General features: G+C 39.3%; 2 protein-coding genes across 2 annotated transcripts in view; both read right to left on the minus strand.

The window, feature by feature from the left end:
- Positions 1-14660: 14660 nt before the first annotated feature.
- Positions 14661-15965, minus strand: LOC148739285 (adenosine receptor A3-like). Its single transcript, XM_088748786.1, has one exon. It carries the CDS (start codon positions 15857-15859, stop codon positions 14819-14821), a length of 1041 nt encoding a protein of 346 aa, XP_088604912.1. The 5' UTR covers positions 15860-15965; the 3' UTR covers positions 14661-14818.
- Positions 15966-18462: 2497 nt separating this feature from the next.
- The window catches only part of LOC111338559 (serine/threonine-protein kinase ATR), a 60744-nt gene continuing 58712 nt past the window's right edge, over positions 18463-20494 (minus strand). The window contains exons 68-70 of the mRNA XM_088748785.1: positions 19944-20058; positions 19261-19368; positions 18463-18748 (exon numbers count right to left, since the gene is read on the minus strand). Of these exons, the coding sequence (XP_088604911.1) occupies positions 18689-18748; positions 19261-19368; positions 19944-20058 (283 nt within the window). The 3' untranslated portion in view covers positions 18463-18688. The remainder of the gene's footprint in view (positions 18749-19260; positions 19369-19943; positions 20059-20494) is intronic.

Raw genomic sequence — 20494 nt, forward strand, 5'->3', positions numbered from 1 at the left:
GGGGGCGCTTCATGTGCGATTAGCAATGAAGATGGGACAAATCGAAAGAAGAAACCAATTGGCTGCACTCAAAACGCCGGAGATAGAGCTAAGAATATAAAACCAATCCCAGTCGCCTGCGAGAAGAGATTGATCAAGAAGATATAGAAACTAAGTTTTAATTAGTTGGGGCAAGAGGATCATCGGTGTTAATACTGAGTAGTGAAGTACAAATTTTCAAAAACTGGAAGTTTTAGAATGCAGATCCCTAATTAACATGATGGCTGCAAAACTCTTGTTCCATTCAATTACTTTATTTTGATTCGGAGAAGAGCCATAAATATGGAGTATTGTTAGAAAATAGGACAACTTTCTCATTTATTTGTCATGGTTTTGCTAAAGTAGACCGTTTTTGTGAAGAAATACTTTCCCCCGGTGGTACACACAAATTAAGTCTGAATTTTATCCAGGGACGAAAATATATTTATGTTATTGACCAGCCGGAAGTCCGTATTGGGAAAACCTGTGCCCGAGGTCTTGGATACCGCCCGAGGCCGTAGGCACCAGGCGGTACCCAAGACACAGGGCACAGCTTTTCCCAATACGGACCGACCTAAGCTGGTCAATAACATTTTTATTTTTTTTCTAACACATAAAAATATTATTGCCATTAGAACCCGAATGATTTAGGGCGACAATTACGAGTTTAATTACGCGGAAATCCTCCATAAACTTAACAATTTGTTAGCGAGTTAAAGAGAAAGCTTTCACCGAAACAATTTTATATGTAAAGGTAACTTCAAAGGCCTCCGGGCAAGCTTTGAAACATTTTTTGATAAGTAACTGTCATGATGTGACACCTGTCAATTAAAGAGGAAAAAAAGCGTACGCCTTTGGATAAACAACAGTACTGGTATGACCAACACGCACGAGTGAAAGGACAATGCGACAACCTTCTCCTTAAAAGAAAAACACCCGGAGATCTTACGAAAAAGTATTGTTTATTTGCAACGACAATTAATCTTCGAAGATTTACCTCCGTTCCATTTTAAAATGCCACGGAAAGTCAAATTGTAAGTGAATTTAAATGTATGCGTTGGAGTTGTCAGTCTGCTTGTTTGTTTTCTCTAATGGTGTGTGTAGATTGGTTTTTTTTTTCACCGAAAAGCTGCAGTCAATGAGACTCTTTCCAGCTGGACATAAGGGGATTTAATGCGACTTTTATTCATCGAATTCCTTCGGTTACTGTTGTGAAATTTACGGTAAAAATGTCCAAACTCAAGGGACTTGCAAAGAATAGGCGAAAGTGTATTTATAGAAGAACTCAAAACTCCGCTCAACGTTTTACAAACGAACAAATTGTGTTGAAGAATTCGGATATTAACGATTGAGAGTCACATTGATTAACGTAATCGTTAACTGCAACTACCTCTCGCTTTAACTTTCTGACTTACTTTTTGTGAAGGATTATTGAATAACAAATCGTTTCTAGGCTGCGTTTCAATCTTTTTATAAACAAATTTAGTACCACGAAATTTATTTCGAAATCAATTTTTGCCGAAAAACCAAAGTGATTTGAGAGCGAGAGAGAAGAAAGAATTAATATTATTTATCGCCAAAAGGTCGTGACCGAAGTCTTTGCTCAAATATTTTGCCCAGCTGGCAAAATGAGATACATTTGTGAAAAATTGCAACGAAGCTTGAGATGTTCTGCAAAGTGACTCAAGCGAAACGATACCGCCCGCAGTGAGCGGGCCGGATGGGGAGAATACTGCCCTCTCTCGCAACCAATCAGATTGCAGGATTCGTAGAATACCGCCCGCTGACGAACTGAGAAAAAAATAAGCTATTTTATTTATCCAACACTGTATGATATCTTGTCATGTCACAAACGATTTAAACTCTTCCTCATTATAATAATTGTAGCCCTAAAATTATTGCTCAGACCTTCCCGGTCGCCTTCTTAAGGGCACCAGGCTATGGCCGATTGAGATATTATGTAAAAAAAGTGAAACAGAATGAAGATAGCCTGCGTTGCGGCCCTAGAAGGAGGGGGGAAGGGGGTGTGGAACCGAGCGGAGAGAGGCTTGGGGAGAGGAAAGGAAGGAAAGGAAGGGCCTGCTACGAGAGGCCCGCATTCCGCATAACTATATTCATCTCGTGAACGTAAAATTCTCATTGGTCAATCGCCTGTCAATCAAACCGTGGCATTGTTTTTCGAGTTAAGGTGTGAAACCTTCGAGCCTCGGTCAATACGGTAGTTACAGTTTATACAGTTTATACACAAAATCTCTTTTTAAAATCATAGTTAAAATGTAATACTTTCAGGATTAATTTCGATACCGTAATTCTGAAGTTTGTGCAAGCAAACTGAATGGTGTTCAACGTAAAAATAACCAAAAACTTGCAGTGGAATCCCTTCTTGAACGCAAGGATGTACTCGCAGGCTAACTTTGATGAGAATACGTTGAAAAACATCCTAGAACAACTCGGAATCAATCTGAAAAACGAACAGCGCCAAGCTTTGGAACAGCTCTACGTCAAAAAGAAGGATCTTGTAGCTATTTTGCCGACTGGGTTTGGAAAAAGTTTAATTTTCCAAGCTCAAGTGTTGTTTGCACGCTTCGAGGCCAACGACGATAAACGACCCGTTGTGTTGGTTATAACTCCACTTACAAGCATTATACAAGATCAAATACTCGAACTTGAAAAATCTCTTGGTTTACAGAAAAAAATTTGCATCCGTTTGAACGGCTTCGGTCATCCGTTCGTCGAAATTATCAGCCCGTTCGAACGGCTTGGTCACCCGTTCGTCGAAAACGCGCCATAGAAAACAGCAGCCCGTTCGAACGGCTTGATCATCCCCTCATTGAAAATATTAGCCCGTTCGAACGGCTTGGTCATCCGTTTTTGAAAAACATCAGTACGTTCGAACGACTTGGACTATTTTCCGTCGAACGACTTGTATCATCCGTTTGGAAGGTTCATACTAGAAACGCCACCCGTTTATTGAAAATAAATTCTTACGTTCGAGCGGTATCAGTCATCTGTGCTAATTTTTACATTAGCTCGAGTTCTCAACCGAAGATGGACCTGAAGCCCTTTCCAAGAGTTCATAAAACTTGCAAAAAGTGTTCACTTTTCGGGCACAGGCAAGGCAAACAATTTGGGAGAGATTTGGCTGTTTTGCGTAGTAAAATCCAAGATCTCGAAGGCGGTTCGCGATGAGATTCTTCTCTCTGACTTGCTTTAAAGATTTTAATAAAGCTTTTGAACCCAGCTCCTTGATTCTTGATTCTTCACGCTTATCTCCACAAAAGCGGCAAATTGACGGAATATCTATATTAGGCTTTCTACCCCTCTTGGGTTTTTCTTTGACATTTTCCTTGTCGTCCAAGATTTTCATCCACGTGCAGCAGTGTTTTGACAGTTTGCATGGGTCAGTGCTCTGCTATTTTACTATTCCCTGCTTCACTGGCGTACGTCTTAAAATGACGCGTCGTGATTGGATAGTTTTGACAGTTGTTGATTGACATTCGAAACACGATATGCATAATTAATCAGGGAGAGTTTTGCGGAATGCGGGCCTCTCGTAGCAGGCCCTTCCTTTCCTTCCTTTCCTCTCCCCAAGCCTCTCTCCGCTCAGCTCCCACCCCCTCCCCCCTCCCTCTAGGGCCGCTACGCAGGCTAGAATGAAGACGAGTGTTCAGTTTAGTTTAATTCATTCGCCACAGGAATGGCAGGAGAAAGGAACAGAACTTTCGTCCCAATTGATACCTAACTCCTTTGTACCCACCCATCCAACCCCGGGGGAGGACATCCATAACACAGTAATCTCGTGCGTGGGAAATTGACTTCTCCTACGTCCCCTAACCCTGCAGGAGACGGGACCTCCATTTATTCGTCTCTATCCGAGAAGACTAGAATATCTAACCATTTCTTGATGTTATAGAAAGGTAGCAAATTCTTCTCAATTATTTTAAGACTTTGAGTATTAGTCCGGCCGGGCCTCGAACCCTCGACCTCCCGCACAACAGTCCAGTGCTCTATCCATTGAGCTTACCGGGAGGCGGTTAGCTATCACCATTCAGCTATCACCGTTCAGCTATCACTTGTTCAGCTATCGCCGCATCGGAAGCAAAATTAGTTTCCCATTAGTCTTTGTTTTTCTTTTGAAGACAGTTTAAACAAGTAATTTCCTCTTTATCATAATGACACCGATCGCACGTTTTTATATCAAGGACAATTTTAAAATAAAACAAATTCTCATTACGAATGCTTCCTTCTGAAATTAATTTTTAAATTCAGCTCAAATGTTAGTAAGAAATAACTCTCCGTTTAAAGTAAAAATGACACTTTGATAAACCTTGTGGCCATGATGACATTTGTTATGTGCACGTGCAAAGAGATAGATGTCAGGTCTATGGCCGACACAGTTAAAATTAGCAGAATAAATCGTGTTGATAGGCAAACAATTATTCCAACTGAAGTGGAGAATAGGAAAACGAGTATTTCTTTATCAAAACACTGACTTTCATTCAAGCCCAAGTCAGCTAACTTTTTCTGGATCGGATGGAGAAGTGTCATGAAGTTCCTGTCAGCTGTATGTTTAAGAGTTAAATTAGACCATATCCGGCAAGAGCCTAGTAAAGGATCATTATCTACAAAAACATACCGCATCACCATTTTCGAACTTTAGACTTCCACTGTCTTTCTGGGTGCAGTATAAATTTTGCTGTCGTTTTTTAGTCTATTTAAATCTGCTTTATATGTCGCTGTTCCTGTTGTGTTAAGTCTTACAATCATCATGTGTCTGTAACACAGGAATCTGAAGATAATTTGTATAGGTAATCGCATGGGGCGGAGTAAAATTAAGGATTAATATCAGGCGTGTTTTCGGACGGTGTTGAACTTTCCCGAGTCGCGCAGCGAGAAGGGCAATTTCTGCAACTTGCGAAAACACAAGTGATAATAATCCTTAATTTTACGAGGAACCATGTGATTACTTGTTTCTAATATAAGGGGCAAAATGTCTTCTTACTGATCTGGCGCAAAACGGGACGCCATTGTTACAAAACAGAAATTTCTTTTCCTTGGCAGCCGTTGCTAAGCGATTTTCAGCCAATCATTTACAAGTAATTTTGCCCGGGGAAATTACAAAAACTAAGAAAAAATGCCCTCTGTCTTGACCAATCACAATTCAGTAATTTCGCCCCTTATATGATAACAACACGAAAGTACTGCCTCACAAAAGCAAAACAGAGCGTCGCGAAGCAGACGCTTAACGAAGAGCCTACTTTCTCTACCCATACTGACTTTACTGTGTTGGCTTCCCTTGATCATCATAAACGTTTTAATTTGCATAGCTGAGAGACAAATACCACGGAAGTTTTATTTCATTGTAAACATTCTAAATTATTATCATTCTTTTGTCAATCCAGTTGTGTATGCAAATAAAATTTCCGAGTTAAAGCAAGCGCTACGTTCGTGCTGTATGAAGAGGAGAGCAAGCATTGAGGCGGAACAAATCGAAAAAAGAAACCGAACGGCTTGCATCTTGAACGCTGGAGATAAAGCTAAGATTACTATGCACCAATCTCACTTACCTCAAATAGAGTTTGACGAGGAATATTTTTAGTCAGCTGACACATGACAACCACTGGCGTTGATACGCAGGAATTACAATTGCATGCACTTCTGGTTTGAAAAGAGCTAGCATAATTCAGAATGTTCACCAAGATATGCTGCTCGAAAGCTTTTTATTTGGTTCAAATTTTTCACAAGAGATTATTAAAGTGTTATTCTACAGCGATTAATTAAGCAAAAATGAAGGGGAGAGATCTGCTGCCTGAGCATATGGGAATGAGAAGTAAACAATGGCGGAAAAGTGATTAGTTACTGAGGAAGGAAGAAGAAAAGTTGCAAACGTGAATAAAAGGAACGCGAGGGAACGAACAGGGAAATTTAAAAAAGGCACCCGTTAACTGTTTATTTATTTATTTATCATTGTTTATTTGATTCCATTTAACGTCCTAAAGTAAAGTTTTATAAGCTGAAAAAAGGGGAAAAATAAAAACAGCACGATAGCGATGAGGTTGGATACCTATTGAAGTTGACTACGTGATTGGTCATGAATGAATTTGTCGAAATTTTCCAAGTCGTTACCTTACCAATAACGCTAGAGAACGGGAAAATAAACAATGCGCACTTACCGATGCATTTTCCTTCGCATTTATTTACTTCAAACGCTCTGCAAAAAACGTAGTCACGGAAATTTTGAGACCCTGAATTTAAAGTGCCACTGAGATTAGATTTAGGGTTTACGAGAATTTTCACTTATTGGAGTCCTTAGTGGCTACTCATTATTCCCACAAAAAAGTGGATTAAATTGGAAGTGGAACCTGTTTTCTTTAGACTTGTTTTCCTCGATTTAACGTCCGCCAATACCTAAACTAAGAAATGGCCGTGCGAAGTCTGTGACGTCATATTATCCCCAAAATCTTCGCGCAAGCTCGTAGCCAAGAAATGGACGGAGATTGCTGTACTTGAAAAGATCTAGGAGAGTCTGGTTGTCGTTTTAAGGCTGGAAATGCCACCCTAGAGTTAAGTTGTGCAGTATTGAGAAATTATTCTATTATACAATTGCTGAAATATCGTTACACAAGCCAAACGAAATAGTTACGAAAGCTAAGGTAGGGCATTCGTACGCCCGCATCGCTCAAACCTCCACCCGAAAGGAGTATCCACGTAGATCAGGGACGAATAAAGATTTCTCTGGCTGCCATTCTTAGAATACGGAAAACACTTTTCAGCTGGCCATGTCTCCAAGAAGTCGCCAAAGGGCGAGTGTTGTTAGATTGTGATCGCTTCGTTCGTTCTCACCTCGTGAATTCTAGACCTAGAGAACATGCACCGATTGAACTTTTCGTAAGCTAAAGTTGTTTTGATTTTCTTTGTTATCTACCTATTAACTCTCTGACTCATAATTCGCAATATAAGATTTATACACAAATAATTTGTTTTGCTGGTAACCTTTCCTTTTAAAAATTGCTGCAATGTAGCAATGTTAGCTTTAATTCATGAATACCAATGACTCTATATTGCTTTAGGAGTATGAAAAATTGTCTACATCCCTAACTTAACCAGGCCTGACAAAAGCAATGCAGATGGCCTCCGCAGTTGAGAAGAAAAGCTTTCTAGCGGGCTACCATTCTGTGGTTGATCAAATTTCCCCAATGATGTAGACCAGCTTGTACTTACACTCTGCAGGTTTATGATTTTCATAGAAAGCACAGCGCAGGTACTTAATTTCACTGTATAGGAGCAGCAAAGCACCAGGTACTATTTTGTTAGAGTAGAATATTTTTACGTATGATGCACGATCCTGGCAGTAGAGAACGCTATTTATGCAACTGCGAAAATCAGACCTGAAAAAAATCAGGCCTGTACGGGATTCGAACCACTGACCTCTGCGATACTAGTGCAGCGCTCTACCAATTGAGCTAACAAGCCAACTGGGAGCAGGCCGTTAAGTTGATTCGTAATAAACCCGTGATGGTAAATCACACGATCCGTATCTGATTTATCATCACGGGTTTATTACCATATCTAATTCATTATCACGAGTTTATTACCAGTTGGCTTGTTAGCTCAATTGGTAGAGCGCTGCACTAGTATCGCAGAGGTCAGTGGTTCGAATCCCGTACAGACCTTTATTTTTTTTTTGTTTTTGTTTTTCAGGTCTGATTTTCGTTATTGCATAAATAGCGTTCTCTACTGCGAGGATCGTGCATCATCCGTATCTATAACCGCAGTTCAAAATATATTAACTTCATATATCCACCGTATCTGGAAAATTTTTTTTAACTGAATTATTATCAGAAGTAATTATATTATGGCTCCTCCATTATATGCATAGCATGGCCACACTGATCATTTCAGAGAGGAAAAGCTGGAACATGTACATTTATTTACTTACGGTTACTGTATACCAAATTATTCTGTTTTCTAATTCTTAGGACTAGAAACAATTTGGTAGTCACTTACTTATTCTCAATTGTTGTGCTGAACATGGGCTAGTTCTATGTTTTCTAATGACTTAATATCAATCCTACCGCTGGCAGACCTTAATTTTGACTACAACCGTCTTTGAAGGAAAACAAAGGTGGAAAATCAAGGCCAGTTACATCTTTGGGTAAACTACCCAAAGCACAAGGATGCAAAGCAAATGCCATGAAAGGCCAGGGTGACATTGGATTGTGATGAAGTTTTGCTTGTTGTATAGATCAAGCATATATATACCGACTTACATAAATGCTTCCTTGCAAAAACTAATGTGCAACATGTGTGAACAGACCCTAATTTTTTGTTTTCTCAATTCACCATCTTGATGCACTCTGTAAATTGATAACCATATCAAGAGAGGATATTTAAAAAAAGTGGCCAATGAGCTAAAAAAAAATGGTACGCGAGGTGCTTTACACTTGATGCTTGACATGGTTTCAGAAGAGCAAGCCATACAAAAGCATAAACGATATCAATGAGAGTCCCAATAATCCCTGTGTAAATACTGGTACTTGTACTGACCAAGTGAATGGTTACATTTGTGCTTGTCAGCATGGATTTGAAGGACTCAGTTGTGAAACGAGAGGCAAAAGAACACGGTGATTTGTTTATAATGGAGACCTTGATAGTATTCCTTCTGAAGTTTTTCTTAAAACATCATCCATTACTGGCAACCCCACAATGAATTAGATAAACAAGTATTCAAATAAATAAACAAATCAATCATTCAATAGTAATATTTGAATTGTCCTGTTACACCAAATGTTTAGAAACCTTTTTACTTTATGATAAAATTAATTTAACCTTATAAAAAAATTGATTTAACCTTGGTTCGGATTTAATTCCTCTGATGTAGTTTTTGGGAAGCACATTCAAATACAAATCATTTGTAGAAGGCAGACCACCTAGCCAGTCTAAGGGTAGAGCAAGTGTTAAACTATTGAAACTTTAGCTGCTTCTCAATTTTATACTTGTATTTAAGTGACTCTCAATTTCATTGTACAAACTTAATTTTTAATTTTAATTTTAAATTATTTAAGCTACTGCTTCACCATTTTATACCTGTATTTAAGCGACTTTGAATTTTACTGTACAAACTTAAATTTTAATATTAATTGTTAGTTATTTTAATTTCTAATCAATTAGGTTTTGACAGTATGTATTAGGTTTTTTAGATTCTTAATCTTAGAGGCACGTACGTATTTTGAACGAGCTCTATGAGCTCCTTGACGCTACGTGGGTAAATAAAGTATTGATTGAGTGATTGATTGATTGATTGTTTGATCTAGATCTGCAGCAAATATGGCCATGCAACCATTCAAACTACATGACCACACTGCTTAACTACTTATTACTGTGGAACTAAGAAAACCTCAAACACTTTGGTTTGATTCTCAAAGGACAGTTGTGTACTGTTCAACGCATAATTCACTGAGGAGTGAGCAAACTCCCTACTGCTGCTGTTTAGTTGTCTTGAATTGCACTGACATTACATAAGTACATATATTTCTGGAGTTTACTGTTTTCAGGTGTCACAGGAATAGTGTAGAAAAATATTTTTGTTTCCTGAGAATAACAAAGGTAGTACTTTGTAAACGTTTATCAGCATTCTGATTTTTCCGATGATGAAAAGCTGCACAAACACGAGTCCACAGTAATGTGTAATAAGTAATACACAATTCATAAAAATAAACAGGCTATTGATGTTCTTCGAAACCAAGATATAACACAGTTTCGCTAGAAAAAGCGTTGCATAACGGCCTAAAGGCATTGCATGACAAAGGGAAAAGATTTGAGCTTCCAGCAAAATAAGAACAAGGGGGGGGGGAAACTGACTGGAAGAGTACTGCTCGAAGACACCCTAAAAACCCAATAAATATAGCCTTTAAAGAGATGTTTTCATCCTGCCACAAAATCTCAGCTAAAAACATATGTGCTAAACCGTTGTATTATTTTTTAAAAAACTTCCCGAGAATTATTTGTATGAACATCTATCGTCGCGTAAATGGCCTTCTTGAATGGCAGAGATTCACCCATGAAATCCAGTTCTGCAGTCAAGGAAGACCTGAAGTTGTGGCTATCATGCAAGATGTTCTGAAGACCCTAAAGCTAAACACGGTGAAAAAATGAAGGCATATTTATGGCAAGACAACGCCCATTGCTATCATTCATCATGTACGATCCTAGCGTGTCCAGCCATTGCAGAATCTACTGGTGTCCAGGTTATAGGAATTGACTTTTCTGACCCGCAGGGAGGTAAAGGTGCCGCAGACAGACTTGCGGCAAAATGTAAAGGCCACGTAAGGGTCTACATAAACGAAGGTAACGACAGGAAGTCAGCTCCAAGAAGCTCTTCTTTCCCACGGAGGCGTCGAGGGAGTGAGAGTAGTTGCAATTGACAGCATGGAGGATTTCGTCATTGATGAGGCAAGGAAGATTACCGGTATCAGCAAGCTCAACAATTTTAAGTTCAACCCCGAAAGCATTACAGCTTGGCGTGCCTATGGAATCGGGAGTGGGAAAGATATCAGATTAGAGATGCAATCTTCCGGTAAGTGCCAGTGAGCTACATACAGTGTTTACAAGTGGCATGTTTTTGATATGTTGCAATCTCCTTTGCCACCTAACCGCGCGCAAGTTCCCCGTCCATACTCCACACCCATGTTCGTGGGTGTGTCCACCCGACCGTCTGACCGTACATCCATCGATTCTTCTTTCTCTTGTCGAGCCTGTGTTTGTTAATTGATCGCTTCCTTCCGCTTACAGTTTCTCCTTTTTTTCCTGTCGGTCAGATCCGTTAGCTAGTCTCACTTTAGTCAATTTACAATTAACATAGCAATATTTTTTTACATGCATGGTCTTTGTCGTACATGCATGTTTTTACATGCATGGTCTTTGAAAAATCGCATAAAAAATTACTACAATTTAACAACGTCTTCTTTACGGAATCTTTTGATGACCACAACATCATTCTATTTTCAGAGTGTAGTTATCGCTGGATGGGGTCAACATCTCCCACTGGTGGTTTTAAATCGCTCAGCAAAAAGCAACCCACGCAGACTGAGTCGGAGACTACAGAGAGACCTGAAGTCTCTAAGACGTACGAAGAGATAGCAGGTGATGAAACAGCAGCATTTGCCTTCCCTCAAGACGGGTGCGTGAGAGTTTTTCAAAGGCATTCTGCCTTAGAGAAACACCCGTCCTCAGAAAAATACACAAAGTCTTTAGAGAAGAGATCTTTTCTAGACCTGGCGAAGATCGCATATAAATCTGCATTGGAAGGTGTTGGAACTATACCAACTCTGCAACCAGTTCCAGGAAGTGAACGTCGAAGTGATTGTTGGAAGACTGGGCTCTTAAGTGAACCAAGAAGGCCTACGAGCTTAGTGAGAAGCAAAAGGCATACCTTGATGACAACTTCAATACTGGCCAAACGTCAGGTAGAAAATTAGATGGGGAAGTAGATGCAAGAGAGATGAGGCGTACCCAAGGACCTGAAGGTGCTCGAATTTTCAACGTTGCAGAGTCCTGAACCCACAGCAGACCTCTTCCTACTTCTCCCGCCTTGCTGCCAAGGTTCGGAAACAACTACCGGATGGTCGCGATGTTCAGGTCAGCTAAGAGGAAATCAACTTCGCGATATCGATGGCAAGGAATTTGGCCCTAGAAACCATCTCTCTTCAGCACCTAATAGTGTTCGATGAGTTCGATATCTGTACCATAGTGAAGAACGACACGTTGAAGAAGCTAAAGCTTGGCATGCAGCAGAGTATTTGCCAGAACTTGGAGCTGAATGTTCTTGTACCTGCCATTCGACGAAAAGCACCATACCTTGCCATGCTTGGTGAAGCTGTTTCCCCGTGCACATGCCAGATCCCGGCAGTAACCGATCTTAATCAGTTCTGATCGGTTATCTCAGCTCGTTTGCTTGTTTTTTATTACCCAGGGCTGTAATGGCTGAACAGATCGCCTAATCGATAATATTTTATTTATATAAGTAAATTTTAATCAGCAACTTTGGCATTTTACGTGGTTTAGGAGTTTCTGTTTTGGTTATTTTAATTTAATTAGGACAAGAGGGTAATTGAACAAAAAACAAAAAACACGAAATATACGTACGAGATGAGATTTAAAAAGACATGTAGCCAATGGAGTAAATGGATAACTTAAACTCTAAAAAAAGCGAGTAATGGACAAAACGAACGCAATCGTGCGATTTTCAAATTTCCCCCATAACTGTTCTAATGGTCCTTTTGTTATTGGGGTGAGATTTAGTTCTCGGTAGACGTGTTTGAGACCCGAACAAGTGTCCTCTCGCTTAGGTTATTATTAGAGTGTGATTATTACATGTTAGTTGACTTAACCCTCCCGGGAGGTGGAAAAATAGTCGCGTTAAAAACAGCGTCACGATCGACAGGTACGCAGCGAGCTGAAATAAATATTGAACCGTCACAGGCATGTAAGATACACTTTGTGCGTTACCAGGAAGTTTCTCACGCATTGCACAAGCGTTACACGAGTGCATATGTAGAACTCAAATACATATTGTGGTTTCGCAGTTGTTTGACGCTCTCTCTCTGGAATTCGAAGATTTTTTATTGTCAGCTGTAATTAGATGTTAAGTGTAAACGGTCACAATAGAGTCGAGCTACTTCTTGTTAAGGAGTACGCATGCTGTTGTATCGAGAGAAAATGATTTACCGTGACATTTACACAGATATCATTGATAAATTTGATGTAATTTTCATGGCTATCTAAGCTGTACATGTTGCACGGCGTCGACCAAGGCCACATACTTTTTTGCACTAAAATGCGTATTTACTTGCTTTTACAGTGCCGTACGGTGCTAGTCATTTGCACGTTTGGTTATGTTTATGTTTGCTTTTCTAAAACTATATATGCAACTGTGTTTTGACAGCTGTTAAATTTGACCACTTGCAGCCCATCTCAAATTGCTTTTCCCAGGGAAATTCTCAATCGCGTTTCCAGTGCACTTTCCCTTGCAGATTTTCAGTGTGGCACCAAAGATTTTTAATAAGAGATTAAAGAAGTGAGCAAAAAGCTGAAAAAGGCTTAACCCTAAGTGGTCAAATTTATTGGTTACCCAAATTTGGATCAGGGGTTAGGTCACGCGAAGGATCAAATTAAGAGAATTTTCAAATGTTATCTACATTTTCGGTAGTTATATATGTCACCAAACCTAACATACTTCTCTTTTACTAAGTTTAAGTTTTAAGAGTACGTTGAAATGTATTTTTGGATATGTAGTATAAACTCAACAGATCATTTCTTCAAGTATAAGAAGCAATGTTTTTGTCAACAAATGTTTCTGAATGTTTTTTTTAAATGAAGACTAACTTTGACCGGTTTGAACGACACCTGGTACCATAAATTTCAAAAAAAAAAAACTTAAAAGTTTGTAAACCGCTTCAGTCTCGTTAAGAGACATGCTGGCACTTAAAGCGTGATTAAGAAAGATTAAAAGCGACTTTACTTAACATTCACAGCTTCACAGAAGAAACATAACGATGCTGACTACTTTCAATGGTCATTTATTTCTTTCTGTGTATTTTCCAAAAACTGACACTATAATTAGCTTGAAATAAACATCGAATTCTGCACACTCACATGGCGCCTGAATGGCATCACGTTTTATTTCAATGCCGAGACGAGACTTAATTTCCAAAGGCCAAACTTTCCAGATGTATATTTTGATAAATGAGCTTTCGTCTGGTATGGTTATAATGTCGAAATTTAAGGTACCAGGTGTCGTTCAAACCGGTCAAAGTTAGTCTTCCTTTTGTCTCCCAAAACATCGAGCAAAATACACGATACATATATAAAAACGGCGATAAAAATCACACCAAAAAGAAGTACAGAAAAATTTTTATAGTTTTCATTTTGCAGTGATATTATAATTATTGTGCAAAGTTTGATGGTGAATAGACATTCTTAGCGCTGCCAACATCTTCCTAAAGTTGCGTGACGAATTGACAGTCTAGGCAAGGCGAAAACGGCTTTTTCTAACAAATTTTCAAACTTTTTAAATTTTCAGCCGGAACAAAAATCGCTGGAACTTTAAAATATTTTTTCGAAACTAGTTCACAGAAAGGGATGTTTTGGCAAAATAAAAAAAAATTTCATTTTTCGTCGCTGATTTTCGATTCTCGAAATATTCTGGCGGCTTCTCTTAAGGGCTACAATTATTATAATGATGGAGAATTACTTTCTTTTTTAACAATACTTCATATTCGTGGCTCTTCTAATGAACCTCACTAATCAGAATCAACGACGGTGGTCCTCTTGTCTCAGCTAATTAAAACATTTGGATTTCGGTTTCGTCAAAAATTCGTACGGGTTTTCGGATTTGGAATCCGATGCGGTTTTTTGTTTTTTCCTATTTAGGTTTCGGTTTGTCGTCGATCTAAGCAGAATATCTTCTTGTTCAACCTCTACTCGCCGGCGAGTGCGATCGGTTGTTATAATCTTAGCTCTATCTCTGGCGTTTTAAGTATAGTCGATTGGTTTGTCCTTTCGATTTGTCCCGTATTCATGGCTGGTCTCTTCTTGGTGTATGGCACAACGCAGTGTCTGCCGAAAATCACTAGTTCTGACTATTAATGGGCTATAAAGAGTTTTATTCTGGTCTTAAGATACTGGACTTACACAGGGTAAATGAACTAACATGGTCGAATCCCTGGATGGAATGCAATCTTAACTCCTTACGGTGACCAATTTACATTAGCAACTCAGTCGATAAAGCCAAATTGTCTAATTAAAAATGACTTTCCATATATTCTTGTTCAAACTCTTCTTGCTGGTAAGCGAGATTGAGTGAAAGGATTCGTAGCTCTATCTCCGACGTTGCAGATGCAGCCGTTTGGGTTTTTTTCTCGATTTGTTCCGTCTGTATGGTTGCTATTCCCTTCCTACAACACGAACGCAACGCTTGCTGAAATTCAGGAATTCTCAGTGCGTACACAACTGGATTGACAAAAGAGTTTGAATAATTTAAAATGTTCACCATGAAATAAAACTTCCATGGTATTGTGGTCTTTGTTAGATAGTATAAAACGTTCATAATAATTAAAGGAAGCCAACATAGTAAAGCCAGCATGGATACAAGAAGTAAAGTCTTTGTTAAGCGTTTCCTTCGCAGAGCTCTGTTCTGATGGTGTGATGTAACCCTTTGGTGTTGAAGACCTCTCCAGATCCCGATGTTGCAGACACACATGATGATTGTTAGACTTAACAAGACGGGGATAAAAACATACAAACCAGATTCAAATGAAATAAAAAACGACAGCAAAGTTACTATCGTGGACAGACAGACTGCAAGTGTCCAAAGTATAAAAATGGCGATGCGATATGTTTTGGTGGATAATGATCGGTGTTTAAACGGCCAATATACGGCATGAAATCTCTCACAGGACATAAAGGCTGCAGATAGATACGAGCCGAACACAAACATGGTATCAAAACCTGTGAAGAATATTTGGAAGGCCAGATGATCTAAACCATATCTAACTGTCCAAAGCTGTAGAAAGCCTCCGACAGAATAAATGTAAAAAGGTAGAGTAATGGCTCCCAGCATCAAATCAGCAAAAGCCATATTCATGATTAGGAAGAAACTTTTCTTTTGGAGAGCTTTGCTAACTGCAAAGAGAACGAGAGTAAGTAAGTTTCCTGTAATAATTAAGACAGATGATAATGCGAAGGCGCTGCACAATGCAATGCCCTCTGCCATAGAAGGAATACTTCTTGCAAATTCGGACGCATTCTTCAGGCTTTCGTTTACTGGCGACGTGTCGATCATTATAAACGTACAACTGAGTGATTAAGGAAGAACAGTTTTATCGGGAAAGATACGGTGTTTTGAAGAACTCCTCCGTTCTGCAACAACACGAAGTGAAAACAGCTGAGAACTTATTTATATGTCTCGGTAATTTTATTCAAAGTTCTCATGCAATTGAGGTAGACATTAAATATCGAACTAATAATTTATACCAAGTAGTAATCTTCGCGTCACAAAAACTGTCCATAAATCTCCTCAGGATCGCTTAGATGTTCCTCGTCGACATATAATACTTTGGACTGAATGGGTTGTCTCAGTTTCTTAACTTCTGAGAAAAAATTTCCGACTCACGGTCTTTCTTGTTAAGAACCGTGATTGGAACAAAAATTTCACTTTGAAATCGGCACTCTTAATCCCGCTTTTCATTCAACTAATTTATTTTGTTTTTCTTGTTTCCATGTTCCCACCAATAGCGTAGCTCCATTCTCTGCCGACAAACACATACACATCACCCCTAATGCCTTCTTTATTTGTATCCTGCTCGCTTGCCAAACTCTAACTAACCTGTCGCACGAAACAATATTTTTCTACTCGCTGGGGTTATTGTCACGAAATGTTTCGTGTTTGAGTACGAATCGACCAACGAGTTGAATACGGACCAACACCAACTGGGTGGAGATCTCTTAAACTTGGTAACAAATCAGCTAAATACGGAACGTAAATTGTCGATTGAATTGTCTGTTCGAACTGAGCGGTTGAATACAAAAAATTCTAACTTTCTAAACATGCTCAACGAGGACAAAAAATTGTACTATATACACTAAAACAGTGAATAACGTCGAAGACGCGCTCTGATTGGCTACTCAAACTCCGAATATCTTTTGTAATTTCCCCTTCGAGCAACTCGTGCGTGATTTGCGCCCCAAAATATTGCAATCGTTGCAGGAATAACTGAGTTAAAATTATCGCCTCCCATTTAGCTCAAGGGATAGAGCGCTGGACTGTTGTGCGGGAGGTCGAGGGTTCGAGCCCCGGCCGGACCACGTACCAACACTCAAGGTCTTAAAACAATTGAGAAGAATATGCTACCTTTCTCTAACATCAAGAAATGGTTAGATATTCTAGTCTTCTCGGATAGGGACTAATAAATGGAGGTCTTGTCTCGTGCAGGGTTGGGGTAGGAGACGTAAATTTCCCACGCACGAGATTACTGTGTGATGGATGTCCTTCCCTGGGGTGGGATGGATGGGTTGGGTCTACGTGAGGGACTATTTCTCCTATTGTTCTCCCACCTGTACAAACGTACAAATCTTCAAATACAATACAATACAATCCAATCTTTTTATGGCAGAATAAGATTATCCCACTCTGTAGTATATACTTAAACAAACATTCTCTTCAAGGTTGGTGGTTAGCTGTGGAAATTTACTCCGCAGCTTCTACCACTAGCCACTATTTAGATGAAAAGTTGTTAACTATAAAATACAGATCATTTAAGATGTGCCTCGTGTTCAATCGATACTAATATCAATTCGACTTACTCCAATACGAGCTCAACTCACTTCGAGCGATAACATTCAAATATATCTGATTTGCACTTAGTGTTTTATAGTTTTGGCGCCAGAGCGTTGTCCCAGGGAGTCTGGGGACCAACCCCTCTTTTTATTTAAAGTCGCGAAGAATCTAATATTCAAATAACGGTCAGCCAGAGATCACGAAAAGATCTAAAAGAAGTATGGAATGCCCTACGAATTGTAAGTTAAAATTTCGTTACACTCTCAAATGTTATTCGATATTTAAAAAAATCTGTATCTGTTTTTTAGTTTGACTTGCTTCCTATGGCAACAAGTACAAAAATAAACGGCAACCATACATCAGAAACTTTCAAAGCTACAGTAACGCTTCAAAACGAAAGCGCGAATCAATATCATCGTTCTAACTAACTGAAAGCAACGCAACAATCACAACATTTTATCCTAAACGAATCGTGCTGTAGTTATCTAGTGACGTAAATGATCAGAAAGTATGAGGCAGTTTGTTTGGTTTACGCTTACACCAAGTTGCGATTGAGGGTTAAAAGTACAGCACACAATTCCGCAGAGTGTGGATAGAAACGTAACTCAATGCTCGGCAAAGACACTCTTAAATCCTCGTACGATAGCGTCCACACTGACAAAACTATAACTAAGAGAATAATTAGCTCTATCTGACTTAATTGCCTTTCTATAGTGGGTCGATTTATAGACGAATAAAACGTGATTAGGTGTTGGTATAGCGATAACTTATTTAATAACGTAAAGCTCCATACCAATATGGGTTAACAAACGTGAGTAATACTCAGTGGGGTAGACCTGAATCTGAATTTCTGCGTGACTATTTATTTTGGAACTGACACATACGATGCCAAGATTTGTGCCCGCAATACCTTTTCTCGCGTATGCTTAAAATAGCACCTTGTACGGACGGTCAATGGAAAGGTCACGTGATAAACTACACTTCCTCAGCTCTATGGTTACTACCGTTTTTCATAAGTACGGGGCTTCGCTGAATCGCGAAGTCTGCTAACTCTTCATAGCTAGCAAGGGAGAAAGTGTGTTATGATCATTTAAAACACTCTGTCACAAAAAAACCTAAACAACTCTTTAATTGTAACAATTGTGTTGGTTGCAGCTTGAAAATATTTCGTAAAATATCGCCCTTAGAACTCAACCTATCACCGCCAACTTAACAATAACGTAAGAGAATACTGGTATTCTGATAATGAGTTTCCATACACAAGTCAGTTTGCTGCAATTTGGCAAGCGTCTTCTTTACCATGATTTACAAAGGTCTATTGTAAACATATTTTCGTTAAAGAAAAGGAGCCCATCCAATGTACATCCGGCATAAGTTATCATCGCTTGTGGCCTCCTGTAAGATTTAAAACATCAAGAGTCTAAATATCGTCAGAAGAGTTGGCGAAAGGGTTCTTACGGGTAAAGACCACCCCAAGGGCATGACACAAGGGCCTTCGCCAGGCCTGGAACCCAGAGCCAGAGCTCTCTAAAAGAAGTGTCCTAACCAGAAGACAAGTAATTTTAAGACGTTCCGCTTAAATGAGTGAAGTTCCTCGTTTGTATTGTTAGTTAAATTTCTTTCAACAACAATTTCCATTTCATTTCCATCAGTCAGTCAGGCAGTTATTCTTTCGACAACAAACTAATGAATGAGTTAGGTGTAAAATCCAAAAGAGGATAATGATAACAACCTTCAAAAGTTACGCGCAGTTTCTCTCCCACACTTTGCTTAACTACAAAAGGAACAAGCCGCTCTTAATCTTGAAAAAAAAAAAAAAACAAAAAAGGAGGAAAACAAAAAAACTACAGGAATTAAACCATAACCCAAACCAACATACAAACATACCATCAATCAAGCAACCTCACCTCGATCAGGTAATGCACCTGTCCTTCTATCGAGAGAGGAATCATGATCTTGCTTGTTCCTTCAAAGCCTTTTATCCGCCTTTCAACATCTTTCAGAATCTTAAGACCCTGAAAATGGAGAACGAAAGAAACCGTTATAATATTTCCACAGTGACCCAGTGGTTAACAAAAGAGGTTTGAGTTCGCGCCCTCTAGTCTCACATTGCCTACGCGTGCCCTTACCCAGGAGCAAAAACTGGTGACGACAAACCGAAGAGGACGCCGACAGAAATGTTATAGGGGGTGGGGGGGTGGAGGGATCTGTAATGGACAAGCATCCCGTCCAAGGTTAGTAGTAATACTCCTGCTCCGCCGCTAAATAACTTTGCTTTTGCTTTTGTGACAATCAAACTTGAAGCACTTTAAACTGCTATTAGTTGATTCTTAAAGGTTTTGTGCCGGAACTACTTCCTGGTCCGGAACACATTTTAATATATCGAGTTTGGCTTCTCTCAAGCCATATGGATTAGGCTCCTATTGTTAGTAGAGATGTTTTCTAGGCTCCCTAAATTGACTACCCTAAATAATACATGATTATATCTTATGTATGAGTAGTTTATTCATAACGACATCTATCCATCAATGTAAATACAATCGTGAAATCGCAAATTCTTTCCGCGAGGATTGTAAATTAGGACACTCACCTCTTCATTGGTAACTTCTCCTGTTTCTCTGTTCTTTGATGCCTCGGTAAGTAGTTCCCTTCCTTTAGTCCTCTGCCACTCCACAAGAGGATCGTAAATAAAGGTTCTTAGGACACTAAAAAAGGAAGCAAAGGTTTGAGCGTAATGTCATTAACGCATTTAAGAGCAAGTTGCAATTGGGGGTCAGAAGTAATCCTGGGTTACTGTCTTCTGCTTTCTTTCATTACGTGATTGGCCAGGAAACTAGCGCCAATTTCTTAACCCATCAGATTCAAAACTTAAACTAATCACGGAAAAGCCACTCCCGTTTTCCAGCGCTTTACGGAAATTGCTTGTTTCTACTCTGAATTCTAATTAGCTCCCTAAGAAAATTTCCTTTCCTCTGATTGGCTGTTGTTTTTTTCTTCTTAGTTTTCGTTTTCGACAATCAATAGAGTGCTACAGCCTGCATCTTTTTCAGGCCTTATTTCCACTACTGCTTTAGTAGTGTTCATTACTGCGAAGATCGCTTTCACATTTACCTCTTAAACCGCATTTCACATATATGATGT

The sequence above is a fragment of the Stylophora pistillata genome, chromosome 2 (assembly GCF_964205215.1).
Source record: "Stylophora pistillata chromosome 2, jaStyPist1.2, whole genome shotgun sequence".
Taxonomy (NCBI): domain Eukaryota; kingdom Metazoa; phylum Cnidaria; class Anthozoa; order Scleractinia; family Pocilloporidae; genus Stylophora; species Stylophora pistillata.